Source organism: Syngnathus typhle, linkage group LG6, assembly GCF_033458585.1.
Source record: "Syngnathus typhle isolate RoL2023-S1 ecotype Sweden linkage group LG6, RoL_Styp_1.0, whole genome shotgun sequence".
Taxonomy (NCBI): Eukaryota; Metazoa; Chordata; class Actinopteri; order Syngnathiformes; family Syngnathidae; genus Syngnathus; species Syngnathus typhle.
In genome coordinates, this window is record NC_083743.1 from 10719130 (window position 1) to 10746797 (window position 27668).

Genomic DNA, 27668 nt, shown 5'->3' on the forward strand with positions numbered 1-27668 from the left:
GAATTGGGCCATCACTATGGGTTTGGGTTGCAAATTAATATGCAATTAATATTTACTTAACAAGTAAAAAAGCTTTTATTTTTAAAATAAATTCATCAAATGTCCATTAAAATGAATAGAAACATGCTGTTTAGCCATTTAATTATAACAAAACATCTACTTTTAATCCAAAGTATTTGAGTTTTTTTAATTCATTAATTTATGATAAAAACTAAAGCAACAGCAAGGAAATGTGATGTGCAAAGTCAAAACGACAACCTTATTGAAGTATTTATATATGTATGCTGTAAACCAAATTAAGATAATCTAACAGGATAATAATACAAAGCCGCATTTACAAACATTCTTGCAGGTAGGATGCAGCGTACCAACCATTCAAGTAAGCCATGATGTCACAGGGAGTAAAAAAGAGATTTTGGAAAGACAACGAGAGGATCGCGCACCGGTTTATGTTTGCTTGCCTTCTCCTGGCTTCGCCGTGCACGTGCTTCCTCCCCAACTTTTGGTCGCGGGTGCTGACGCTGTCCTGGGACTCCTACACCCACCAATACATCACTGAGCAGGCCATCCTTAATGTAACCCTGGACACTCTGCAACAGCACCAGGGCCACCGTGCTGAGGAAGAGGTGCGACAGAACATTCATTGTAATTAGCTGATAAATAATAAATAGTTATATTTGTGTTTTATATTTGGCCTCCTTTTTAGACCAGGCTGGGACGAAGCTTCTGGAGGGCCGTGGGGGAAGTGGTTCACTCCAATGCTGAAATGGACTTCCTGAGCTCCACGAGGTCCGACCCCGTGTATCATTTTGATTCTGAGCGTGTTGATAGTGCCGTGGCAATGCTGCGCAGGTTCTGGGCTCAAACTTTGCTTTCAGTGAGGGCCAATGAGTACCAAAGTGCTCTTCACAGCTTGGGACAACTATTTCACTCCCTGCAGGTAAACATTAAGAAGGACTGAAAAGATACAGTATAGGATGGAGTTTGGACATGTTTGTTTTTATGTCTCACCAGGACTTCTACAGTCACAGTAATTGGGTGGAAATGGGTCAGCGGTCCATTTACCTCCACTTGCTACACCCTGAGGAGCCAGCCGTCCCTGTGGCTGAAGGTAAGGCTGATCTATACAGGACCTAGACTATTATAAACTTTCATCACCTTCATTAGAATTGGGGTTTGTAGTTTATTTCCGATCATGGTGAACAGTCTTGTTATTTGTTCAAATGAGAATAAAACAAATAACTAAGGAAAAATACCTCCGTAGATTCAATAGCACTCAGAGAACTGAATGCATATGGAAAATAATCCTGAAATTCAGTCCTTCCAGCTAGTTCTTCATCAATGTGTCCTCTCCACAGATAACACCCCTACCTGTATGGAGTGCTTCAGCGCTACGTGTCGAGACAACCTTCTCCCGAGACTGACGAGCAGACAGAGGGACGTCCAGCTGCTTACAACTGGCTACTTCAGCACCTTCCCTCCAAAACCTGAAGGTATGCAAGCAAAACTAAACCTGAATGAATAGAGATACATTTTTGTTGTTCAGCTGTTTTTTTACAAGTAGAAATGCAGTTCATGCATTCAGAAAATAACAAACGTTCAGTCCATTGCCGTAACTTGAGCAGCAAAGTGAAGACATGAGCACAGGCCACTGTCTATGTGTCTGGACCTGGACTGTGCATCGACTGTGCAGTCACCTTGTCTTGCATAAAAGCCAAATTTATGGTATGTAGCTTGTTCGATAAGACATATAAAGTACGCAATTTAAGTTGTTTTAAGTGACACTACGACATGAGGCACCAAGCTAATTGCGCTTTTCAGTGTGCTTGATGGTATGACACATTAACTTGAAGCTAAAGGTCGATGAGGATGGGATTCGAACCCATGAGTGCAGAGCACAATGGATTAGCAGTCCATCACCTTAACCACTCGGTCACCTCATCTGCTTAGAAATGCTGGTGAAAAGATTCAAACTCAAACCCTCAGAACTGTGTGACAGCTGCTAACCACTAGTTTGACAGAGTTGTAATTCTTAAGTTTAACAAATGAATGCTTGAAGGCAAAACATACGTAGAAGATGTAACTTGTTGGTCAGGAAAATGCAGTCATGGAGGAATGCTGGACAGCAGCCGCTCTATAGGGGCCAAAGGGGGCATCAACAAAGACAGTACATCACCTCTCTTCTCCCCTCATCATTTCCTCCACGTGGAAGCAGCCAAGCTGGCCTCCGACGCCACGCTGACTGTCTTGAGAGATCTGAGGAACACAGTGGGCCACAAAACCTTTCTTAGGTAGGAATACAGAAGTCTAACACTAAAGGAGTGCAATATTATAGAAGTTACATCAAAAAGAGAAACTGTAGAGAAGCTTTTCTGTTGTTGTGCTAAGTAATTGATACGGAAAATACATTTTTTTTCCACTACAGGGATTAAATGAGATTTAGTTTGATAAAAGTTTGTTTACGCAAGTCTCTAACCACCTTCACAGGCTTTTCAGCGTGAAGCAGGTGCCTGCTCTGGTCTTTGTCATGGACACCACGGGGAGCATGTTTGAGGAAATCACGGCGGCTCGACTGCGGGCTCACGCCATAATCCGGAACCGAGCTGACCTCCCCGGGCAACCTGGAAGTTTCTTGTTGGTACCCTTCCATGACCCCCGTGAGTAAACACCCGAGTGATAATGTCCATAGGTGTTTTGCACCTTACACTTCATCTGGCCCAAAAGTGGTTCAAAAATTCAAAAAAAAATTAGTATGTGATGAAAAATAATCAACATTGTGGCATTAGCAACAAAAAGCAAACCCGGGAGTTTTTAGACAATTAATGGATAATATGTCCTGAAAAAGAAAATTAGAGAATAGGTGAATCGACAGGTGACTAATCCGGATTATGTGTGGGAACATTATTTATTTTTCCAAAGAAAAACTGTTTTAAAATTAGACCAATCTTTAAATAAACCAGTCACATAAAGGATTCTGGTTAACTTCAGGCTCTACTATATTTGTATTTTTGTTAATGTCATTGCCATTTCCGTATTATCCATCAAAAATTATTATGTCCACCAATGAGGCTATGTTTTTGTTGCTGCTTGTTTCTTTGCTAAGCGGTTGCTTGTTTGTTACTTTAGCTATCATTTTGCGTATACTTTCATTTCTCTTACAGTGATGCGTTTTTGTTGGCTTAGTTTTCAGGGAAATACCAGCATTGCTTTCAAAAAGACACATCTGTGTCTCCAGGCAGAGCTGACAATGCTTTACTAAAAAGCATGCAAATTGTGAAACTTCCTAAGATGGACACTGTGAGAACAAAAGTTTGCAAGCAATAAATTCTCGACAGGTTGTCAGGCAACCAAACAGCGACCGCAACAATCCAACCTGAAAAATGTTGACAGACTTGAGGCAGCAATTAATCTAACCGCAACGAGGAAATGTCAACGGAAACAATTTGCAAATTAATACTGCATTGAAAGGTCAAGTTTGTAAAAGTGCATGCACGAAAAAGTATTGGTAATACATCTCTTTTTCATAGAACCGGGGCCTAACTTAGCTGACTTTTGGCAAGAGGTGGGATACACCCAGAACTGGTTGCCCATCAATCGCAGGGCCCGTACAGACAACACATTATTCACACAGACGTTTTTATAACTAGGAAATTCAGAGTCTAACATGGAGGAAGCTAGAGACTAGTGTAGTTTAAATTGTCCATAGGTGTTAGAGTTCAAACTGTGCACAGTGTTACTGTGCCATATAATGATAAAAATATTTTTTGAGGAATAAAACCTCTGTCTTATTCTTGATGAACAGTTACTGTAGGCCACATTGTCTTGTGAGACTTTTCTTGCGTAAACTATGTGACATGGCTGAATAAGAGAGAAACAGCACCCTCTGGTGGGAAGCTGAAGTCAAACTTTTTACTAAAGCCATCCAGTATTAAGTGTATTTAAATTAAAGGTGTCACTTAATTTAATAGATCCATGTCACTAATGTGTTCAGAAGTTGGCCCGGTATATGAAACGGATGACCCGGACCAGTTTATGGAGCACATGGAGAACCTGATGGCCCTTGGAGGAGGAGATGAACCAGAGATGTGCTTGACAGCCATTCAGGTTTGTGCGTGTGTGTGTGTTGTGTGTGTGTATAAGTACTAACTTTTGCGTGTTTCCAGCTCGCCCTCACTCACAGCCCACCCATGTCGGAGATCTTTGTGTTCACCGATGCCTCTCCCAAGGATGCCCACATGTTTGACGTGGTGAAGGGCCTCACGCTTGCCAAACAGAGCAAGGTAAGATTGTTAGTGAACCCTCTAGACTTGATGCTGGTCATTGATGAATCAGTGAATCATTTTATCTGTGTTAATGCAAGAATAATGAAATATGACATAGGTGAGTTTTTTTGTCTGATTTCCTACTTCAGCTCTTAAACTATTTCAATAATATACTCTTTACATCCAAATGTTTTGTTGGGGCTTATTTTGACCAACGGCAATCAATGGAGCAGCAAAATTCCCTCACAACTTTTCAAAGGCTTTAAAAAGCTGCATTGGTTTGCAAACTATTTAAAATACCACCTGAAAATACGGAAAGGGAGGTATATCAAATCAAAAGCACAAGTTGTTAACTAATAATAACAATAGCACAACAAAGACACTTTTGCTGTCACTCACACTCATCCTGATGTTCTTACAGGTGACATTTCTCCTCACAGAAGACCCAAATTACACCATAGCAAGAAAGGGGTCAAAGAGGAGAAAGAGGAGCAGACAACCTTTGCCCCCTGATCGCTTCTCCCTCTATTCTGCGCTGTCATCCTTGTCGGGAGGACTGACGATATTCACCAGCAACTCTGACATCCACAGTGTCTCCTCCATAGTGGAGGACAACACAGCAGCAGCAAAGGTAAGTCCATGAATTAGAAAGCAGCTAGCTTATTGTCATGTGAGTTCAGTTATCTCTTCCTCACCAGGTGACTCTCCTCCATGTCGAGAGAGATCAGGAGCAGATGTCCTTGCATTCCTTCAGGGTCGACAGCACCGTTAATGCCGTCACTGTTCACATCACTGGTTCACTGAGCCACTGCTTCCTTGTTGATCCTTCAGGTACACAAAGGAGAATCATCACATACACAGCATCACCAACTCGATAAATCCGCAGAGTGGTTTTGTATCAAAATTATTATTTTGTGACTCATTATTACATATTGAATAGCAAAACAGAGATTGAAATGCCCAACATCAAAAGTAGTGATGTGTCAGGAGGTTCCCATTCTATTCATTGCCAATCTTAACGATACAAAAATTAGCTGGATTCAGTTTTTTTTTTAAGACCCTTACAGAGGACATCCTAAGCTTTTTACATTTGCCATAACCGTCCCAATGTCCTCTCAAAAGGACATATTGTAATAAATAAATGAGTTTGTTTTTTTACTGTAGTAATGTTTTGTTTTCACCCCTAACAATTATGTGATAAATACATTTACAAACATTTCATTTTTCTTGGTGTCTTAGGAGGTTAATGTAATGTTGCTAAAATCCTTTTACACCTTTTCCCCCTAGGCCAAACTCAGTCTCTTCTGAGTGAGCAAGGCTCTCTCGCTTCTCTGGAGCACTTCAACGGTCTGTATCGTGTTCGTCTTCTGTCTCCTATCCAGCCGGGCCAGTGGTACCTGCATGCCCAGGCCGACGGACATGTCGCGTTCAACGTAATCGGTACTGAATTTCATGATGGCAATAATGTGAAGAGCTGTTCAAATGTGGCAAACTCGACTGGTTTCTGATCCACTCAGCTGATAGCAGTGTGGATTTCCTCTATTATTTTGCCACTGTAACCAATGAGACACACCCTGGATTGGCTAAAGTAGAGGGCAGTCCTTTGGCAGGTGAGGGGCGTTCCTTTATTCTTGGTCATCTTGTGCTGAATTGATGCCAAACCGTTTAAGTATGTATTCCGTATTCTTAGTCTCCATACTGGCATGTTCTTTCATCCCTTCCAGGTGTCCCCACCTTACTTGTGCTGGCTGTGACTGGCCTGTCTCCTCATGACGAAGAGGTCTCCTTCAGTCATGTGACGCTGCTGGGAGCAGAAGGGGAGAGCCTCAAGAAAGTTTTGCTCAACTCCTCCTCTTCGCCCTCCGTGTCGTCAAGCTACACCGCTGTGGATCTGATTGGCTGGGTGGACTCCGTTCCCAGAGCGCCCTTTTGCGTCCGACTCACAGGCCGAGACGGCAGAGGAAATAAACTGGAGAGGGTCGCCACGGAGATGGTGCAGCCCACTCGTGTTCAGATACAGGTCAGCCATTCATAAACGTATTCTAGATCCGGGGAGTTGACAAACGTTTGTATTCATTTGATTTTAACACAGATGGGCTCGGTCATTCCTTGATGAGGTTCAAATAAATAAATAAATAAATAAATAAATAAATAAATAAATAAATAAATAAATAAATAAATAAATAAATAAATAAATAAATAAATAAATAAATAAATAAATAAATAAATAAATAAAGAAAGAAAGAAAGAAAGAAAGAAAGAAAGAAAGAAAGAAAGAAAGAAAGAAAGAAAGAAAGAAAGAAAGAAAGAAAGAAAATGCTTATATGAAATAGTTTATAATGAATAAATCATTTCCACTTTTAATGAAATTAATTGACGAGTTATTTTAAAGTTGTTTATTTATTATTTTTTCTGTTTGATGGATTTATTAACATAAGTTGTTTAATGTGATTTATTTTAATAATGAAATAAACATTGTCACCTTCTAAAACAAGTAATCAATCTAATTATATTCATTAATGAATAATTCAATAAAACACATTTTAAACACGTTTGTATATAACCACATCACATTACGAGTACACTGGCAAGAAACTAGTATGAACAGCCAATTTAGAAATTCAAATCATTATCTGAGACTTTCATGATTCCTTTTATAACAACACACCAGTAAGTTAAGTCTGTCTCACAACGGTCTAAACTCAGCTGACTTTCCAATGCTTGGTGAATTGACATTGAAGGCTCAGACAATATTGCTGCAATGAACAATCGGCCACCACTATATTTGAGTGTTATGTAATGTGTCATGCTGATGCCTTTCTCTTCAGGTCCTATCCACACCCCCTCTGGTACCTGGTCACAGCTCCACTGTGGACTTGAACATTCTGAACCATGGTCCGGACAGACTCTTCACTCTGACAGCTGAGGATGATGCAGGATATCTTCATACGAAAGGACCTCACAGGTAACATTAGAGCAGGGGTCACCAAAGTGGTAACCCCCAAGGACTACATGTGTAGCCTTTTGTTCCTTTATACAATTTTAATTCCTGAAATAAAAGCTGCCTATTGATTGATCATAATGTAAATATTGGTAAACAAAACAGTATGTGTGACGGAAATAGTAGTCGGCAAAGACGATTACGCCTGACTTCAAAGCAGTTTGTCATTCTTCCCATCAGGTTCCATGTTGAAGCCCACAATCTTTTCCATAGTCAGGTGGGACTTCACACGCCTGCCTCAGCTCAGGCTGGAGCTACAGTCACGCTTACACTGTCAGTGCACGCTCTTGACTCTGCAGACACGAACTACGCGGTGGCCTACCTAACAGTGGTCCCACCTGTAGGTATAGTATCATCTCAGCCCACCACAAACGGCTCCTCGGACCACCTCTAATGTGTTGCATCTCATGTCCCTTTCAGGACCTTGACACATCTCCTCCATCCTGCTCGACCACCCGCCTGCAGTCCTCCTGTTCTCCAGCATGCAATGAGTCCACCTGGAACGTGTCACTGGCTGTGTGGGACCGGGGGCGCTCTGGTCTGGCTGCTCTCCAACTACACAAGGGACAAGGCACTTTGACTTTACTCCCACTGCCCGTAGGGGACAAACCGGGTGAGACTCATCCGGAGCAGCATGTCCGACACAAGGCCACATTAGTGGAGAGAGACCCTCCTTTGAACGTGTCCGGGTGGGGGCTGGGTTCATCGGAGCCCCTGTGGGTGAGCTACACTTCCAGCTGTTGCTCGGCCCAGGCTGAGCTGCTGGTGTGGGACACTGTTGGGAACTTGAAGCGCTGCCACCTTGCATCTGGTCAGCAGAGGCAACTGAGTGACACAAGGACAGAAAATAGTGGAGGTAGGCATGTGATGCCCAATGGTTTCTCTTTTTTAGTGTTGATTCTGCTATGCTGTCACCTGTTATCTTAATCTCATACAGGTAGAAATAAATAGCGTATTAGAATAAACTGAATTTATTTGATCATTCATGTGCTATCCTTTTTGACTTGGAGTTTAAAGATAATGATTTGCACATTGAAAGCACCTTTCATTGGCTTCACATATGTAATAGTTCTGGACTTAAAAATGATGATGGTCTGCCAAAATTCCCAAACACACGATTGAGACTTTTACTTGAACAAAATCAATTTTAGATTCCCATATTCTGAATCTTATGTATGGTGCGATGCCAGGATCATCCACATTAAGCAAGTCTGAATAGTTATTCAAAATGTAATATTTGCGTCCAGAGATGGTGGTCAAATGGTTAACTTAAAAAAATTACCTGCCTACTTTTCCACATTTGTAAGGAGTGCCTGTGCTCATTTGATATTTTGAATCAGCATTTGAAGAATTCCTCTTTTTTTATTTGCTTCTCCCTGCACCATGCGGCCAAGTCTTGGTAAGATGAAGAACTAGAAATCAGAATGCAAACTCATTGTCTAAACTAATTCAAACAGTGGGTTCCGCTCTAATTGAACCTATTTCTCAATTAATTGACAAAGATTTTTGTAACAGATATCCTCTTTATGCATTCCACAATCACAACGTGGCCATGAATTGCACGTACTGGCGATAATTGACACTTCTTTTCAGAACTGATTAACTGCTTGCCCGGTTGCTCATTAAGTGGCATTAAATCCAAAGTACAACTATACAGCCACTGGGGTGTTAGTGGACAAAAGGACGGTAGTCTACACCTCGAGCTCATTGAGAATGTTGAGTGAAAAACGTGTCTTAAAGACAAATCAAGATGCACTTGAGGAGAGAGGACACTGGGGAACCAAGGTGGAGTTTCTTCTGGCAGTTGCCGGGAATATTGTGGGCCTGGGCAATGTGTGGAGGTTTCCCTACTTATGCTACAAAAACGGAGGCGGTAAGCAAATATGGCAGCCAGAACTTCTTCCAAAACTTGTACATATATCACCAAAGTCTACATGTAACATTCAGGTGCGTTCCTGGTGCCGTATCTGGTGTTTGCGGTGACGTGTGGTGTACCGCTCTTCCTTATGGAGACCACCACGGGCCAGCACACCCAAACGGGCGGCATCACTTGCTGGAGGAAAATATGCCCGCTGGTTGAAGGTATGTCATTTACAAGTCTGCCATTCTAAAGCACAAGTTCAATGTTTGATTGAGGTCATGAGAGTGAATCATTATGCACCAACTGAAACCCAAACACAAATGCTTTGCTATGGTTGCCGGACTAGGCAAACATTCACAGCATGGTCCGCAGACCTCAGAGAGCTCCTACATTTATATTGAATTAGTTTACATTCAATCAAATATCTGACCATAGACACTAAGTCATATTAAGCAAAAGAAACACAGCTAATTCATTCCGTCAGTGAATTAACTTAATCAGTAAGAAGAACATCTCCCAAATAGGATGAGAATATATCAATGAACTGACTGACCAGCTGAAATGCAAAATAGTTTGTGGTAACTGGTCATTTTGATTTACCGATACAGTTGCTTCAAGACAAACTTCTCATTACAGAGAGAATAATAAAGACAATCCTTGAACGTCAAATCCATAATGTGCATCAGGTATCGGCTATGGGGGTCTGCTGATCCAGCTGTACAGCTGCACGACCTACATTATTATTCTGGCTTGGGCTCTGTTCTACCTGGTTTTCTCCTTCAACTCTCCACTGCCCTGGAGCACCTGTGATAACTACTGGAACACTGGTGAGGTCGAGCATCTGTTTTCATCCCTCACCCTTCACATTAATGTAAATATTTTCTTATGTCATTTCATGGGATGATCACTAAGAAAAAAATTACAGTGAAAGGAATTTGTCATTGCACTACACTGTAGTAATACTCAAAACAATTAGAAAAAATATATAATAATTCAGTGAAGATATATAAATGTCAAGGCCTTTATTTTCAAGCCTAAAATCTATCAGAAAAAGTGGATTTTCACTTACAATATCAACAAAATTGAACTGATTTATCCATCCTCAATTCTTAGCCATGCTCTCGGCTTCCCAGCTTCCAATGGTATCAGAATTCAGAAGACTTTTTAGGAAAAATTAGACATTGTGTTTATATGTTGGCAAACACAGTTGCTGGCTGGCTTATTTTAACGCAGAAAAGGATTCACTCGGCAGTTCCAGGGTAGCCCATATGAACGCGACAGCTAGCTACATCATACCACACATAGCTACATCATACCACACAGCTAACTAACTAGTGAAGAAGACCAAATAAAGACGGGTGGATCAGTATCACTGATGTATACAATGCATTTTCTATTACACCTTCAGTGCGCTTATATGTACCGTAATTTTCGGACTATAAGTCGCACCGGAGTATAAATCGCACCAGACATAAAATGCCCCCAAAAAAGTGAAAAGAAAAACATATATATGTATATAAGTCGATCCTGAGTATAAGTCGCCCCCCCACCCAAACTATGAAAAGAAACGCGACTTATAGTCCGAAAATTACGGTATAATATTATATACAGTAGTTCAATGTGCTTAACTGTGATTACCTGTCATTCTTTCAGCAGATTGCGTTGATATTACAACGAAGAACCTCACCAACCACACCAAAGGAACCTCAGCAACAACAGAATTCTGGGAGTAGGGAAGATAAAACACGAAAAAATGTCTTCGGAAACATTATATGTGCCATGAAATACGTTGTTGTTGATTACCCTGTCCAGACGTCGCGTGTTGAAAATCTCAGGGGGCATTGAGGAGATTGGCAGCATCAGGTGGGAGGTGCTTCTGTGCCTCCTGGCTATCTGGGTCATTTGTTACTTCTGCATCTGGAAAGGCGTAAAATCAACTGGAAAGGTGAAGTCCATCAAAATGCCCCTAATATTAAAAAAAAGAAGTGTTCTAATCCTCCTCTTATCCAGGTGGTGTACTTCACGGCCACGTTCCCTTACGTGATGCTCCTCATTCTTTTGATCCGAGGACTCACTCTTCCAGGAGCCAGACAAGGAATCGAGTTCTACCTTCTACCTGAGCTGTCGCGACTCACAGATCCTCAAGTAGGACTGACTTACATGCACTCAGATGGATTGGAGTGTATTTAATGGCAGTGGGCATTTTTTTAAACAGGTGTGGATGGATGCCGGCTCGCAGATCTTCTTCTCATATAGCATCGGTGGGGGCACCCAGGTAGTACTGGGCAGCTCCAACTTTCGCAGCAACAATTGCTACAAGTAAGCATTCAAGAGATTTTTTTTTGTACTAATACTTTAATCAATAAATGTAATATGATCAAATGATCATATTTGCGAGTATCATTTTGGTCTTATTATCCAAATGTAAATTGGATAATGGTCTTGCCTGAATAGATAAAGGTTAAATAAATTAATAAATTAAATAGTTCAAATGATACTTTTGTTATGCCTGTCTCACTTCATATAAGTGGGTTAAAAAAATTCCTTAAGACAAACTTATTGAGGGTTTTGCTCAGCATGACATTGCACTTATTCCAACTGTTGGGCAGTGCTGCTGTAGCATTATTTTGACCCAGTTTTGTTCAGCCCAAGTGCGTTTGTGTGTTGTAGGGACACCTTTTGGCTGTGTTTGCTGAACAGTGGTACCAGTGTGGTGGCAGGTTTTGCTGTCTTCTCTGTGCTGGGGTTCATGGCTCATGAGCAAGGTGTTCCAATCGCAGAGGTAGCTGAGTCAGGTAAACTTAAAATCCTCGTAAAAGGGACCTTTGGATGGGCTGAACATTGGCACGTACATAATAAATATGTATGCAAAAATCACGTCAGCACTGAAATTCACCCCCTAAAACACAGGTGTCAAAGTCAAGGCCATTTTATTTTTAAATATTTGATTTGATTTCAATATTTCATTATTTCATTTTATTTGAACAGTTTTTATTAGTCTCCGTTATGAAAACTAGTTATTCATCAGTTTGTTGTGTAGCCTATATTATATATATACAATATGAGCTGTTCATACATTTATTTGGGTTGACAATTTTAATGGCCCTTTGAAGCAAACTATGACAAAAATAAGTTTGACACCCCTGCCCTAAAAGAATAACATTGTAATGTTGCCTGATTAGTAATATTCTACTGTCTACCTAGTGCCTTAAACAGTGACTAATCGCCACCACAATTCCTAAGCGCTATCATTCTCATTAATATTCAACAATTGTCAATCCTTAAAGAAACCTTTCTGATTTTCCCGAGTTGAGTGTGGGCACGTAGCCATCAGAAAGATGCTTGGTACATACGTACATACCACTGAGGCAAAATGAGTTAAGCATTTGGCCACCATGCTGCCCAGTTTCGTCTACTTCTGATCATTTGTATGTTATTGACAGGTCCAGGCCTGGCGTTCATTGCATACCCTCAAGCGGTGGCCATGATGCCGCTGCCTCAAGTGTGGGCCATCTGCTTCTTCATCATGCTCCTCTTCCTTGGCCTGGACACACAGGTTAGACCTCAGCTTCTCAATTACTTTGCCTTGAGCATTAATCCGGATGCTTCGAGAAATCCTTTACCTTCTGGCTCTGCTCTCTCTGCAGTTTCTCGGCATGGAGGTGGTGATCACATCCTTCTCAGACATATTTCCCAGAGTATTACGTCGACCGGGCAGACGGGAAGGTTTCCTCCTGCTCTACTGCCTCACGTGTTTCTTCTTGCAGCTTGTCATGATCACTGAGGTTGAAATATTTTCTTGTAATAGCTGTCAATTCATCTGTACTGTCAAAGAAACACTTAAGCTAAAGGTCGTAGATCAAAATGAAGTTCACTCCTATTTGGAAAATGTTTTATTCTATCGTTTCATGGTCATGGCAAAGAACTCTCTTCGGATAGGAAAAAAAAAAGGAATTGTTGCTCTACATGAAGGTGGCCTGCCCAGGGCGGAGTGGCATATTGCAATACGTTACACCGATGTCCCTAATACAGTGGCCTGTGAGCAGAAATGATTTACAACGATGTTTTCCTCAGGGAGGAATGTACATCTTCCAAATTTTCGACTACTACGCTTGCAATGGAGCCTGCATCCTCTTTCTCTGTGTGTTTGAGAGCTTGACAGTGGGCTGGATATTTGGTAAGGTGATGGGACACATCTTTTTATTGCTTCATTCATGAAGTTAATCCAAAGCTTCATGAAGCAAAGTCAAGCTTACGATGTAACACATATTTCTCCATGAAGGAGCAGACCGGATGTGTGGCATTATCACAGACATGACTGGCGAGCGTGCCAACCCGTTCTTCAAAATCTGCTGGCGCTACTTGACCCCCATGGTTTCTCTGGTGAGTTGGACTTTGGGGTTTTAGCTGTTATACGCTGATCAGAATGCAAACTATATAGAATTATTTTAATACATTATTTACTTGCATAGAATTATTTGTTTTATAAATTAATAAAATAGAAATATATTTCAACCAACCAATTTTAGGGAAAAAATGCTTTAATTGATTACAGGAGTCTACTATTATATAATAGTTTTTTGAGATTGAAGGATGCCTAAAACATCCTTATCCTTTGCAACATTTTTCTCCAGGAATCAGCATGCACTGTTTTAGCTCATCTGCACACATGCAGTTCCAAAAGTCTTGGTCCAACTCAGTTTTGATTTTTTTTTTCAGAATTACACACACACAAACCATGCAGGAGATGATGCCTATAATAATATATATATATTTTTTTTCCAGGGCTCTTTGATATATTCTCTAGTTGAATACCAGCCACTGACATTCAACCACTGGTATGTGTACCCCACCTGGGCTTACGTATTAGGCTGGATGATGGCCCTTTCCTCCATCCTAATGGTGCCGGGCTGGGCGCTGTACAAACTGAACACTGCCACCGGAACCTTCAGTCAGGTGGGTCCAGTCCACGATTTCAATCCACCACTGAAATCACTGTGAAAAGCGGGAATCCATTTTCTATTAATCAAAAGCGAGTTGTGCAAATCCTGATTGTTTGTATACAAGATTTTGTTATATGTCAGTACAATAGTGTCATTTGTATCAATTTCTTAGCGTCTCCATCACCTGTGCTGGCCTGAGCCACCTGACTCCTCACTGTCCCTAAAGAGAGACACAGCACCACATCACGGAGGAGGATCTGGAATGATTCTGAGCTCGGAGCTTGTACCTTTTTGACCTCTCATGACGCCACTCATTAAAGTGTGCAATGGGAATGAGCCAACAACTGAAATCCAAACATAAACTCAAATATTTTGCTCTGGTTGTCAGAGTTAGGCAAACATTTACTGCCTGAGGTCCCCAAGTCAAACAAACAATTTGTTTGCTTTTATGGCGGATATTATTGACATTATGATTCATCATGTCATCATTTGTTATAACACAGTATTGATACACCAGAATCTTATACTGATATTGTTATCTCTTCTGAAAGATGTTTGGTACATTAGTATTAAAATCGGTTGTGATATATGAAATCATTATATGTTACATCATAGTGTTCAGAGATGAAAATCACACAATGCATCAAAAAATATATATATTGAAAAAAAAACCTATTTTTTGACCGATTCAAACCGATTCCCTACTGATGCCAAAAAAGCTGACTTACCGTATTTTCCGGACTATAAAACGCTATTTTTTGCGCAAGCTTTGAACCCTGCGGCTTATAGTCCCGTGCGGCTTATCCATGGAATTTTTATGATTTTGTCAGAGAATTCATTTTGGTAATAGAGGTAATAGAAACTGGTCATGCAGTTAGTTGCATGACACCATTCCCGGTCGTTATATATCCTATGTCATTTGTCATTTGACATCATTCCATAGGATTCCACAAGTTTTCATCCAACCTATCAGATTTCACATGTAATTTCTCCAGAAATTACATTTTATAAGGCAACATCAACACATCAGTACCAATTCATCAAACAGTTTTCTTTTATGATACACATTTGACACATCAGCATTCCAATCAATTTATGGTATCGAGCTATCCTTTGTTCCAAGACAAATGCTCCTCATCCTTTTGATCCCAAGACTCACTCTTTTGGGAGCCAGACAAAACTGGTAACAATTAGCTGGATGAATCCCACTTTCATCCTTGCTTAGTTTGTCCTTAAAAAAAAAAAATCTCTCAACTCCGGCCGCAAAATCGGCGTCCGTCCGGGTTGGATGGACAAATCGTTCCGCTCCTGCATCACAACACATCGCTGGAAATGACAAACTATATGTATATAACTCATACTAGTGTTATTTACTTACCCTGGAGTGTGTAGGTAGTGCTAATTCATTCTGGACTGCCAAACTGAGAATACAGGTCGAGCACAGAGAGCATAGAGTACCAATATTTGGCTCGGTTTGTACACCCGTTGCCATTTCACTACTGCATGAAGAAAGGTTGCCACTGTGCTTGGACGAGTGAGGTATGTGGCGCTTGAAACACTACCATGTTTTTTTTTAGTTTGATGTTACTGCATGTACATTGTCATCTTGTGTTGTTGTAGTAAAACGTGGGCTTTAAAGAGAATGTAAATCACACAAGTTGAAGTCAAGTGGCAGGGACCAGATCTGACCGTCACATCACTTAAGTGGCTCGTGAAAGCAAATCATTTGTCATCTTAATGGTGTTGCTAAATGCTAAAATGATTAGATTGCAAATTGTCTTTACTTTCAATAACATCAAGAAATCGAAAGCAATTTTTGTTACGCAGGCCCTTTTTGAGATAAATCGAATCAAAATTGTACTTTTCTTTTTCTTAAAGAGGAAGTCAGTGAGAATATGTTCTCTGTAGCATAATGAGTCGAAACACGGTGTTAATGTTTCATTTGTGGAATATGAATTAAAAAGAAAACATCCAACTGTTTTCATCCATCTCAGGAGGCGTCCACTTTGACACTTGCTGTCAGGTCTCAGGTCACAACCAATCACGGGTCACCCGTTTTCTGAAGCCCCTGAGATGGATAAAAATGGGTGGATTTTGCGACCTAATTCATCGTCCACAAACACATTATTAATCAGAGAGCAGAGAGCTGCATTTAGACTAGTGAGGGCAAATAAAACATATTATTGCAAAGAAAACATTTGGGTTGACTTCCTCTTTAAAAACTAGTAAGCCTTGAATTTTTGCATTGTCTTGTGAAATGATCATACAGTAAATATGGTTTTCCAATTATCACCAATCTATGCTGACTAAAATCAATTGACATTGATTGTTTGTGAAAGTAAAATGTGTACGTTTTGATGTACAAATGTTGCCATGTTATGTGTTTCCATTTTACGGTGCCCGTTGAAACATTTTAATTATAGCCTCACAGTTGTTTCAATCATGCTATGTAACACTAAGGTCGGCAACGCTCCCTAATAGTGGGTACCACTCTAGTTGATGCTGTGCCTCAATTAATTGATGCAGCTTTATTTAAATGTGTTGTCTTTGTGCATTCAAACAAAGAAAAGAACCATGACTTATCTTACGTGTTGGCGATAACGTAAATTTCCCCTCAAAATTCACTGCTTGGGCAGGTGTCATTATATGACAATGCATAAATTGGGCATTTGGGTAAAAGTACACAACCAGCGTTGTGCGTGTCTGCGACTGAATGGAAGTGACAGACATTTTGTCCTTTTAGAGAATGAGGAAAAATAAACGCAACGTAAAGCCAGGTCATCCTGCACTTCAGAAGAGAGGACACTGGAGCAGCAAGGTGGAGTTTCTTCTGGCAGTTGCCGGGAACATTGTTGGCCTGGGCAATGTGTGGCGGTTTCCCTACTTATGCTACAAAAACGGGGGCGGTAAGCAAATATGGCAGCCAGAACTTCTTCCAAAACATCTACATATATCACCAAAGTCTACATGTAACATTCAGGTGCGTTCCTGGTGCCGTATCTGGTGTTTGCGGTGACGTGCGGTGTACCGCTCTTCCTTTTGGAGACCACCATGGGCCAGCACACCCAAGAAGGAGCCATCACCTGCTGGAGAAAGCTGTGTCCACTGGCTGAAGGTATGCAACACTCCACCATGTGTGAGTCTCTGAAGCACAAAACATGAGCCAACTGAACTTGTCCTGCAGCACACTTTCACCCCCATGGTCTTTCCACCGATTTAAGACCCCATGGTTCAGTAGCTGCAATAACGCCTTGTCCTGTCATGTGTCTGCTCCTTTATTACCTGTGAGCAGTGGCTTGGCCCCCAGATGCAGTTTCACAAGCAGCTTAGGATAACTGACAATACTGTGTAAATTTTAACAATCAATATTAAATTTGGAGTGTTATTTGGAGTCTGTATCATTTCATCTATTGTCCAACCACAGAATAAAACAGAGTAAAACCTTAAAAACACAAAATATATTATAACTGCTTGCAAAACTATAAGCAAAAAAATTTCAGTTAAGTAGGGACAACATAATCTTACACTGTGTTTAACTGTATTTAAGTATAAAAAAAATAAACCAAAGATACCAGGTGCCATGACAGTTTGTTTTGAACTAATTAATTGTGTATGTGGTATTGTATTATTGCTTGTATACATACCCTTTGTATACTTGTCCTTGAACCTTGAACTCAAATTTGTGTCAGGCATCGGCTATGGAGGGCAGGTGATTCGGCTGTACAGCGCCATGACCTACATTATTATTCTTGCCTGGGCTCTACTCTACCTGGTGTTCTCCTTCATCTCTCCACTGCCCTGGAGCACCTGTGACAACTACTGGAACACAGGTAACATCTCACAAGTAACAAACAGTAGTTGAACCCTCACAATTGGGAATATTTGATTACATCATTTCATTTCAATAAATAAATAAATAAATAAATAAATAAATAAATCAATCAATCAATAAATAAATAAATAAATAAATAAATAAATAAATAAATAAATAAATAAATAAATAAATAAATAAATAAATAAATAAATAAATAAATAAATAAATAAATAAATAAATAAATAAATAAATAAATAAATACTTTAGGCTACCATTACCCTAATATACACTATATTGCCTATAGTACACGTGCACACACACACACACACACACACGCACACACACACACACGCACACGCGCACACACACACACTATTCTTCTCAATGTGCCAATACAGTATCTGTCATTTTTTCAGCGGATTGTGTTGACATCACAACTTGGAACCATACTAACCACACTAACGGAACCTCGGCAGCAATGGAATTTTGGGAGTGAGGACGAAAATACAGTACACTGAAATAGCCAGCTTAATAACATTGTACGTGACATATTGTGTCTTCCTCCCCGCCTCCATCCCTAACCAGACGTCGAGTGTTGAAAATCTCAGGGGGCATTGAGGAGATTGGCAGCCTCAGATGGGAGGTGCTTCTGTGCCTCCTGGCTATGTGGGTCATTTGTTACTTCTGCGTCAGGAAAGGCGTAAAATCAACTGGAAAGGTGTAGTCCATCAAAATGGATCAAGTATTTAAAAAAAAACAATTGTTCTGACCCTCCTCTACTTATTCAGGCGGTGTATTTCACTGCCACTTTCCCTTACGTGATGCTCCTCATCCTTTTGATCCGGGGACTCACTCTTCCGGGAGCCAGACAAGGAGTTGAGTTCTACCTTCTGCCTGAGGTGTCACGACTCGCAGATCCTCAAGTAGGACTAAGTTGAATTATATAATCACTGATATGGAAGGTACGTACATAAGCGCACTCTGTGACTCTTTTTTACACAGGTGTGGATGGAGGCCTGCTCGCAGATCTTCTTTTCGTATAGCATCGGTGTGGGCGGCCTGACTGTACTGGGCAGCTACAACACTCAAAGCAACAATTGCTACAAGTTGAAATTCATATTTTGTATTACAAACACACACACCCACGCGCGCACACACACACACACTCACACAGTTAATTTCATCAGTAGAGTATTTTCTACAGCAACAAACACCTTCCTGGCACTTCTTAATGATCAATTATTAAATTACGCATACCATTATTTTTCAAATGAGCACATTTTTAAGTTTCTAAACGGTGCAATGTCATTTATGGGGGGCGGCTTGGCTGGAGGCTAAAACATCCAGCGCACTCGCTTGAAAACGCCAATTAGCACAAACAGAAAGCGATGATTTGAGTAAATATGTTACTAAACTTGTTCTCTAGGACTGAAAATGCAAACCATTTAAAATGTTGACTCTGATTGATGCGACAATATTTCCTTATCAAAAATAACGTGAAGGTCTATAAATAGCCTATAACTGTGATTTGAATGAACATGTTCAACATTTACAATGTATCAATTTGAGCGATCATTTTTTTTGCCGTGCGGTCACAAAATAGACACAAATAGATATCATAGAGTGGTCCAAATTATATTTCTTACTTGGCATTGCTGTCTGTGTGTGTTGTTTGGAAAATGAATGTTTTTGTATGTATTGCAGAGACAGCTTGTGGCTGTGTTTGCTGAACAGTTGCACAAGTTTGGTAGCTGGCTTTGCTGTCTTCTCGGTGCTGGGATTCATGGCTCACCAGCAAGGTGTTCCTGTTGCAGACGTGGCCGAGTCAGGTGCAGTAAACTTCTTACATCTCACTCTATCTAAAAGAAGTGAAAGGGTGAAGAAGCGCCTCTCATTTGAGACTTTCATCCACTTCAGATCATTTGAATGTTACAAATTGACGGGCATGTGGATATCTTTTCCAGGTCCAGGTTTGGCGTTCATCGCATACCCTCAAGCGATGGCCATGATGCCGCTGCCTCATGTGTGGTCCATCTGCTTCTTTGTCATGATCATCCTCCTGGGCCTGGATACACAGGTTTGACCACTACAGTATGCTTTTTGAAACATGAATTGGCTAGAATGTTCGAAAACACTGACTTGATGTTTGTTTTTGCCTGGAAGTGACCTTTTGGGTGGGCTCTCTCCCTGCAGTTTGTCGGCATTGAGGTGGTGATCACATCCTTCTCAGACGTATTTCCCAGAGTATTGCGTCGACCGGGCAGACGGGAAGGTTTCCTCCTGCTCTTCTGCCTAACGTGTTTCTTCTTGCAGCTCGTCATGATCACTGAGGTCAGAATATTATTGCTATGAATCTGTCTATTATGCCAAAAAGTGCTTCATTTAAAGTCCATTCTGTAGCTATTATACGCTAGTCTAGCTGATATTGTGGCCAATGGGTCCTACGTTTATTTCTTTCTGATGTCGTCCGCAGGGAGGAATGTACATCTTCCAGATTTTTGACTACTACGCTTGTAATGGGACATGCCTCCTCTTTCTTTGTGTGTTTAAAAGCTTGGCTGTGGGCTGGATATTCGGTAGGTTGGGTCGTGTCTTTGATTTTGGTTTCATAGTGAATTTTGGCCTTTGCAACTCACTTGATGATCAGTTAATCACTACCAAAAACAAATTAAGTGAACACCTATTGTGCACATTTTTTCTAGGGTTATTCTTCTCATAATTATAGCAGTCACAATATGTGTTCATCAATCTTGTGCCATTGTACATACTTCATAAAGGAGCAGAGCGGCTGTGCAGCATTATCACAGATATGACAGGTGAGCGTGTCAACCCGTTCTACAAAATCTGCTGGCGCTACCTGACCCCCTTGGTGACATTGGTGAGTTATTCTCAAGTTTTGAGCTGTAACGTGCTTGTCAGCCTTTTCACGAACTACATTTCCATTAGGTAATGCTGGGTTGTTCCGCATATGATATTCAAAATTAACCAATGTGTGTCTAAACTATGTAAAATGGATGTGTATCATCATAAATAAAAATGTTCTTGATTTAATGTTGTTTAGTATATTAAAATTCTACTAAACCATTGATGTAGTATACTTAATCCGTTTAGAAATTGTTTTATGTTATTATGATATCTTTAATTTACAAAAACTAAATCAACCAATTATGTTTTTGATGTGATTCATCATTATTAGTGGAAGCAGTGGGGGCCATAATCTAAAATGTTTATCTGGTCCTTTACAGCCATGGCCTGGCTCTGTACATCCACAAAACGGTGCAGATGATGAATTCTATTCTTCTTATATTGGTTTTGTTCCAGGGCTCTTTTGTATATTCTCTAGTTGAATACCAGCCCCTGACATTTAACCATTGGTACGTGTACCCCACCTGGGCTTACGTATTGGGCTGGATGATGGCCCTGTCCTCCATCCTTCTGGTGCCAGGCTGGGCGCTGTACAAGTTAAGCACCGCCACCGGAACTCTCAGTCAGGTGGGTTGAGTTCAAGTCCGAAAGCAAATACCTGCCTAAATGGCTGAATCTCAGATTTTGGTGAGTTTCAGTTGCACGGTGTTGTGTGTATACATTTGTTAGCGTCTCCATGGCTTATGCTGGCCCAAACCACCTGATTCTTCGCTGGCCCGGGAAAGAGATACGACACTGCAACACATCACTGAGGAGGATCTGGAATGACTGACACTCAAAATGACCATTGTTTCCTTGGAAATCGGTGCATTCCACGGCAACAGCCTTACAAGAAAAAGTTTGTGTTTCATCATCATGAAAATCTAACAATCCCTTCTCATTAATTTTGTGGATTTAAATAAAGAGTTGAAAGTTGATTTACGATACATGTCATCGAGAGAACATATATTTCTGCTCAGAACTGATTAACTGCTCAGCCAGTTGCTCATTAATGCATGAGAATGTGGCCTCAAAGTAAAACTGGACATTCAGGTGCATTCCTGGTGCCATATCTGGTGTTTGCGGTGACGTATGGTGCACCGCTCTTCCTTTTGGAGAGCAGCGTGGGCTAACACACCCAAGAGTGAGGCGTCACTTGCTGGAAGAAGCTGCGTCCACTATGGAACATCATACTACATGCGCTGTGATGGAGGGTGAACACGCCCAATGGTAACCTTTTTTGAACTGGCGTGGATGGAGGCTGGCTCTCAGGTCTTCTTTTCGTATAGCATCGGTGTCGGCACCCTGACTGTATTGGGCAACTACAACACACAAAGCAACAATTACTACACGAGATACAATAATAATACACGTATAATAAGTCTCACAATAATAATACACACTGAAGCATACATTAGGCACACTTTCATCAGACAATAAAATGCTAGTCAAGGGTTGCCTCAAAAATAAATGCTAAATAAAAAGTTAGTGCAGCTACAAAGTTGGAAATACATGCATTCACTCGCCAGAACATTAGGTAGAGGTTTCAAATCTTTGGCAGTTAATTTGCATCTTTTTTTCCTTGACATGTTTTTTGCAACATTGTTGACTATTTGCAAGGAACCGTTTGATGGTTCTGTGATTGCGCCCTAATTTCTTAGCAATTTCACGAGTGTTGCATCCCTCTGAAAGACTTTTTACAATTTTTGATTTTTCAGAGTCACTTTAATCTCTTTTTTGCTCCGTTTGCCTGAGGAAAACAAGCTGCCTAATAATTATGCACACTGTATTGATCTGCTGAGGCCCCACAATCCCTCATAACACAAATACACACCCCTTGATATGCTTGTATTGAGTAAGCATTCAAGCTTATACAGCATGGACTTGGAAAATATGCCTAAAAATTATCATACGATCAAAAAAGGCTCATGCCTAATAATTTTGCAAACAGCGTACTAGTGTTGTTTACTTACCCTAGGGGGTATGGGTAATTCTAATTAACGGGCCACACCCCTTGATTTGCAAATTGAGAATGTAGGTCAGTACAAAGCGCAAAAAGAGTAGAGTAGCAAAATTTTAGCTCAGTTTGTACACCTGTTGCCATTTCACTACTGCATGAAGAAAGGTTGCCACTGTGCTAGGACAAGTGAGGTATGAGGCATTCGAAACACAAACGGCATGTTTTTTTTAATCTGATGTAACCAGCGTTGTGTGTGTCTGCGACTGAATGGAAGTGTCACTTTCATTTTGTGCTTTTAGAGAATGTGGAAAAATAAATGCAACGTAAAGCCAGGTCAACGTGTACTTCAGAAGAGAGGACACTGGGGCAGCAAGGTGGAGTTTCTTCTGGCAGTTGCCGGGAACATTGTGGGCCTGGGCAATGTGTGGCGGTTTCCCTACTTATGCTACAAAAACGGGGGCGGTAAGCAAATATGGCAGCCAGAACTTCTTCCAAAACATCTACATATATCACCAAAGTCTACATGTAACATTCAGGTGCATTCCTGATGCCATATCTGGTGTTTGCGGTGACGTGCGGTGTACCGCTCTTCCTTTTGGAGACCACCATGGGCCAGCACACCCAAGAGGGAGCCATCACCTGCTGGAGAAAGCTGTGTCCACTGGCTGAAGGTATGCAACACTCCAACATATGTGAGCCTCTGAAGCACAAAACATGAGCCAACTGAACTTGTCCTGCGGCACACTTTCACCCCCATGGTCTTTCCACCGATCTAAGACCCCATGGTTATACTTCAGTAGCTGCAATGACGCCTTGTCCTTTCATGGGTCTGCTCCTTCATTACCTGTGAGCAGGTGCTTGGAACCCAGAGGCAGTTTCACAAGTAGCTCAGGATATGATAATTCTGTGTAAAGGTTAACAATCAATTGAAGAGTTAATTCTGTCTTTCTCTTTTAATCTATGACCCAACCACAGAGTTCATCCTTTGATACACAAAAATTAATATTTAAAACAGTGCTATTAAACTAAAACTATAAGAAAACAAAGGTTGGGACAAAGTAACCCAGGCACATTCATTATCACAATTATTTTCAATTACCGTATTTTCCGAACTACAAGTCGCTCCAGAGTACAATTCGCACTCGTCATGAAATGCATAATGAAGGAGAAAAAAACATATGTGCACTGAACTACAAGTCACATTTTTGTGGGGACTTTATCTGACAAAATCCAACACTAAGAACAGACTCGTCTTGTGTGTCAGGCATCGGTTATGGGGGTCAGCTGATAATGCTGTACAGCTTCATGACTTACATGATTATTCTTGCCTGGGCCCTGCTCTACCTGGTGTTCTCCTTCAACTCGCCACTGCCCTGGAGCACCTGTGATAACTACTGGAACACTGGTGAGGTCGACCACACAGTAGGGGGTAGTGTTCCTTTTTGGCTCGAAATCCTCACCCCTCACATGATTGGAAATATTTTATTACATAATTTCATGCAATGACAGGAAATTATGTTTTGCTAGATTACAGTCAGTGTACAACACACACACGCACACACACACATGCGTACTTTACAATGTGCCAATACATTATCTGTCATTTTTTCAGCGGATTGTGTTGATGTTACAACTTGGAACCTAACCCTAACCCATACCAACCGTACCAATGGATCCTCCGCCGAAGTAGAATTCTGGGAGTGAGGACGATAATACAGCACACTGAAATAGCTATCTTAAAAACATTGTGACTTATTGTGTCTTCCTCCCCACCTCCATCCCTGTCCAGACGTCGCGTGTTGAAAATCTCAGGGGGCATTGAGGAGATTGGCAGCATCAGGTGGGAGGTGCTTCTGTGCCTCCTGGCTATGTGGGTCATTAGTTACTTCTGCATCTGGAAAGGCATAAAATCAACTGGAAAGGTGAAGCGATCAAAATGCACCAATTATTTTAAAAAAAATAAGCGTTCTGACCCACCTGTGTCTTATTCAGGTGGTGTATTTCACTGCCACTTTCCCTTACGTGATGCTACTCGTTCTTTTGATCCGGGGACTCACTCTTCCAGGAGCCAGACAAGGAGTCGAGTTCTACCTTCTGCCTGAGGTGTCACGACTCGCAGACCCTCAAGTAGGACTGAGTTGAATTATATATCACTGATATGGAAGGTACGTACATAAGCGCACTCTGTGACTCTTTTTGAACAGGTGTGGATGGAGGCCTGCTCGCAGATTTTCTTTTCGTATAGCATCGGTGTGGGCGGCCTGACTGTACTGGGCAGCTACAACACTCAAAGCAACAATTGCTACAAGTTGAAATTCATATTTTGTATTACAAACACACGCACCCACGCGCGCACACACACACACACACACACACACTCACACAGTTAATTTCATCAGTAGAGTATTTTCTACAGCAAAAAACACCTTCCTGGCCCTTCTTAATGATCAATTATTAAATTACGCATACCATTATTTTTCAAATGAGCACATTTTTAAGTTTCTAAACGGTGCAATGTCATTTATGGGGCGCGGCTTAGCTGGAGGCTAAAACATCCAGTGCACTCGGTTGAAAACGCCAATTAGCACAAACAGAAAGCGATGATTTGAGTAAATATGTTACTAAACCTGTTCTCTAGGACTGAAAATGCAAACCATTTAAAATGCTGACTGATTGATGCGACAATATTTCCTTATCAGAAATAACGTGAAGGTCTATAAATAGCCTATAACTGTGATTTGAATGAACATGTTCAACATTTACAATGTATCAATTTGAGCGATCATTTTTTTTGCCGTGCGGTCACAAAATAGACACAAATAAATATCATAGAGTGGTCCAAATTATATTTCCTACTTGGCATTGCTGTCTGTGTGTGTTGTTTGGAAAATGAATGTTTTTGTATGTATTGCAGAGACAGCTTGTGGCTGTGTTTGCTGAACAGTTGTACAAGTTTGGTAGCTGGCTTTGCTGTCTTCTCGGTGCTGGGTTTCATGGCTCACCAGCAAGGTGTTCCTGTTGCAGACGTGGCCGAGTCAGGTGCAGTAAACTTCTTACATCTCACTCTATCTAAAAGAAGTGAAAGGGTGAAGAAGCGCCTCTCATTTGAGACTTTCATTCACTTCAGATCATTTGAATGTTACAAATTGACGGGCATTTGGATATCTTTTCCAGGTCCAGGTTTGGCATTCATTACATACCCTCAAGCGGTGGCCATGTTGCCACTGCCTAATGTTTGGTCCGTCTGCTTCTTTGTCATGATCATCCTCTTGGGCCTGGATACGCAGGTTTGACCACTTACAATCACTGACTTTTTCATCAACGCTAAAGGTTTCAATAAAATCTGTCAGGCTTGGCTGTGGGCTTTCATTATATACAGTATGCTTTTTGAAACATGAATTGGCTAGAATGTTCGAAAACACTGACTTGATGTTTGTTTTTGCCTGGAAGTGACCTTGTGGGTGGGCTCTCTCCCTGCAGTTTGTCGGCATTGAGGCGGTGATCACATCCTTCTCAGACGTATTTCCCAGACTATTGCGTCGGCCGGGCAGACGGGAAGGTTTCCTCCTGCTCTTCTGCCTAACGTGTTTCTTCTTGCAGCTCGTCATGATCACTGAGGTCAGAATATTATTGCTATGAATCTGTCTATTATGCCAAAAAGTGCTTCATTTAAAGTCCATTCTGTAGCTATTATACGCTAGTCTAGCTGATATTGTGGCCAATGGGTCCTACGTATATTTCTTTCTAATGTCGTCCGCAGGGAGGAATGTACGTCTTCCAGATTTTTGATTACTACGCTTGCAATGGAACATGCCTCCTCTTTCTTTGTGTGTTTCAAATCATGGCTGTGGGCTGGATATTCGGTAGGTTGGGTCGTGTCTTTGATTTTGGTTTCATAGTGAATTTTGGCCTTTGCAACTCACTTGATGATCAGTAAATCACTACCAAAAACAAATTAAGTGAACACCTATTGTGCACTTTTTTTAGGGTTATTCTTGTCATAATTATAACAGTCACGATGTGTTCATCAATCTTGTGCCATTGTACATACTTCATAAAGGAGCAGAGCGGCTGTGCAGCATTATCACAGATATGACAGGTGAGCGTGTCAACCCGTTCTTCAAAATCTGCTGGCGCTACCTGACCCCCTTGGTGACATTGGTGAGTGATGCTCAAGTTCTGAGCTGTAATGTGCTTGTCAGCCTTTTCATGAACTACATTTGCATTAGGTAATGCTGGGTTGTTCTGCATATGATTTTCAAAATGAACCAATGTGTATCTAAACTCTTTTTTTTTGTTTTGTTTTGTTTTGTTCCAGGGCTCTTTTGTATATTCTCTAGTTGAATACCAGCCCCTGACATTTAACCGCTGGTACGTGTACCCCACCTGGGCTTACGTATCGGGCTGGATGATGGCCCTGTCCTCCATCCTTCTGGTGCCAGGCTGGGCGCTGTACAAGTTAAGCACCGCCACCGGAACTCTCAGTCAGGTGGGTTGAGTTCATCACTCAAATGTGCAGCGAAAGAAGGAATTTCTACAAGTCCAAAAGCAAATACCTGCCTCAATGGCTGAATCTCAGATTTTGGTGAGCTTCAGTTCAACGGTGTTGCCTGTATACATTTCTTAGCGTCTCCATGGCTTATGCTGGCCCAAGCCACCTGACTCTTCGCTGGCCCTGGAAAGCGACACGACACTGCAACACATCACTGAGGAGGATCTGGAATGACTGACACTCAAAATGACCATTGTTTCCTTGGAAATCGGCCCATTCCACGGCAACAGATTTACAAGAAAAAGTATGTATTTCATCATCATGTAAACCAAAACAATCACTTCTCAGTTTTGTGGATTTAAATAAAGATATAAAACTTGATTTACGATACATGTTCTGGAGAGAACATATATTTCTGCTCAGAACTGATT

General features: G+C 41.1%; 4 protein-coding genes and 1 non-coding gene across 7 annotated transcripts; 4 read left to right on the forward strand and 1 right to left on the reverse strand.

Moving 5' to 3' along the window:
• The first annotated feature begins 366 nt into the window (after positions 1–366).
• vwa7 (von Willebrand factor A domain containing 7) lies at positions 367–15213 on the forward strand. The gene is made up of 17 exons (XM_061280582.1): positions 367–626; positions 707–940; positions 1015–1111; positions 1359–1493; positions 2096–2291; positions 2488–2657; positions 3992–4104; positions 4164–4280; positions 4684–4893; positions 4961–5093; positions 5550–5702; positions 5780–5872; positions 5987–6282; positions 7091–7227; positions 7444–7603; positions 7684–8173; positions 15080–15213. Exons 1-17 carry the CDS (start codon positions 387–389, stop codon positions 15211–15213), a joined length of 3108 nt encoding a protein of 1035 aa, XP_061136566.1. The 5' UTR covers positions 367–386.
• trnas-gcu (transfer RNA serine (anticodon GCU)) lies at positions 1862–1943 on the reverse strand. The gene has a single exon. It is a non-coding gene; the product is annotated as a tRNA-Ser (tRNA).
• Positions 8977–14641, forward strand: LOC133155418 (sodium- and chloride-dependent GABA transporter 2-like). The gene is made up of 14 exons (XM_061280718.1): positions 8977–9136; positions 9211–9345; positions 9811–9951; positions 10778–10853; positions 10913–11069; positions 11135–11269; positions 11340–11443; positions 11795–11919; positions 12568–12680; positions 12772–12909; positions 13199–13301; positions 13407–13507; positions 13910–14080; positions 14240–14641. Exons 1-14 carry the CDS (start codon positions 8977–8979, stop codon positions 14360–14362), a joined length of 1782 nt encoding a protein of 593 aa, XP_061136702.1. The 3' UTR covers positions 14363–14641.
• A 1610-nt stretch (positions 15214–16823) lies between the features above and the next one.
• Positions 16824–21727, forward strand: LOC133156123 (sodium- and chloride-dependent GABA transporter 2-like). 2 transcript variants are annotated; one of them, XM_061281905.1, is made up of 14 exons: positions 16824–16973; positions 17048–17182; positions 17757–17897; positions 18298–18373; positions 18467–18599; positions 18670–18804; positions 18884–18987; positions 19586–19710; positions 19846–19958; positions 20075–20212; positions 20355–20457; positions 20659–20759; positions 21203–21373; positions 21476–21727. In XM_061281905.1, exons 2-14 carry the CDS (start codon positions 17119–17121, stop codon positions 21572–21574), a joined length of 1503 nt encoding a protein of 500 aa, XP_061137889.1. In that variant the 5' UTR covers positions 16824–16973; positions 17048–17118; the 3' UTR covers positions 21575–21727. The 2 variants fall into 2 exon arrangements, with proteins under 2 accessions (XP_061137889.1, XP_061137888.1); XM_061281904.1 differs by lacking the exons at positions 21203–21373; positions 21476–21727 and having other exon boundaries at positions 16840–16973; positions 20584–20722.
• Positions 21728–22805: 1078 nt separating this feature from the next.
• Positions 22806–27512, forward strand: LOC133155417 (sodium- and chloride-dependent GABA transporter 2-like). Of its 2 annotated transcripts, none has more exons than XM_061280716.1 (15): positions 22806–22936; positions 23045–23207; positions 23282–23416; positions 24010–24150; positions 24358–24445; positions 24535–24667; positions 24738–24872; positions 24950–25053; positions 25660–25784; positions 25920–26032; positions 26226–26363; positions 26506–26608; positions 26806–26906; positions 27064–27234; positions 27373–27512. In XM_061280716.1, the coding sequence occupies exons 1-15, from the start codon at positions 22901–22903 to the stop codon at positions 27469–27471; spliced, it is 1785 nt and encodes a 594-aa protein (XP_061136700.1). In that variant the 5' UTR covers positions 22806–22900; the 3' UTR covers positions 27472–27512. The 2 variants fall into 2 exon arrangements, with proteins under 2 accessions (XP_061136700.1, XP_061136701.1); XM_061280717.1 differs by having other exon boundaries at positions 22830–22936; positions 23020–23207.
• Positions 27513–27668: the final 156 nt, after the last annotated feature.

Excerpts from the sequence above, each read along its gene's own strand:
- LOC133155417 (XM_061280716.1), top strand. The coding sequence starts at position 22,901 with ATGAAGAAAGGTTGCCACTGTGCTAGGACAAGTGAG. Across the intron at positions 24,873-24,949 it reads CACGACTCGCAGACCCTCAA|GTGTGGATGGAGGCCTGCTC; the intron begins GTAGGACTGAGT and ends CTTTTTGAACAG. Across the intron at positions 26,033-26,225 it reads TCTTGGGCCTGGATACGCAG|TTTGTCGGCATTGAGGCGGT; the intron begins GTTTGACCACTT and ends CTCTCCCTGCAG.
- vwa7 (XM_061280582.1), top strand. The coding sequence starts at position 387 with ATGATGTCACAGGGAGTAAAAAAGAGATTTTGGAAAGACAACGAGAGG. Across the intron at positions 627-706 it reads GCCACCGTGCTGAGGAAGAG|ACCAGGCTGGGACGAAGCTT; the intron begins GTGCGACAGAAC and ends CCTCCTTTTTAG. Across the intron at positions 1,112-1,358 it reads AGCCGTCCCTGTGGCTGAAG|ATAACACCCCTACCTGTATG; the intron begins GTAAGGCTGATC and ends TCCTCTCCACAG.
- LOC133155418 (XM_061280718.1), top strand. The coding sequence starts at position 8,977 with ATGTTGAGTGAAAAACGTGTCTTAAAGACAAATCAAGATGCACTTGAG. Across the intron at positions 9,346-9,810 it reads AATATGCCCGCTGGTTGAAG|GTATCGGCTATGGGGGTCTG; the intron begins GTATGTCATTTA and ends AATGTGCATCAG. Across the intron at positions 11,070-11,134 it reads GCGTAAAATCAACTGGAAAG|GTGGTGTACTTCACGGCCAC; the intron begins GTGAAGTCCATC and ends CCTCTTATCCAG.
- LOC133156123 (XM_061281905.1), top strand. The coding sequence starts at position 17,119 with ATGGGCCAGCACACCCAAGAAGGAGCCATCACCTGCTGGAGAAAGCTG. Across the intron at positions 19,959-20,074 it reads TCCTGGGCCTGGATACACAG|TTTGTCGGCATTGAGGTGGT; the intron begins GTTTGACCACTA and ends CTCTCCCTGCAG. Across the intron at positions 20,213-20,354 it reads AGCTCGTCATGATCACTGAG|GGAGGAATGTACATCTTCCA; the intron begins GTCAGAATATTA and ends TGTCGTCCGCAG.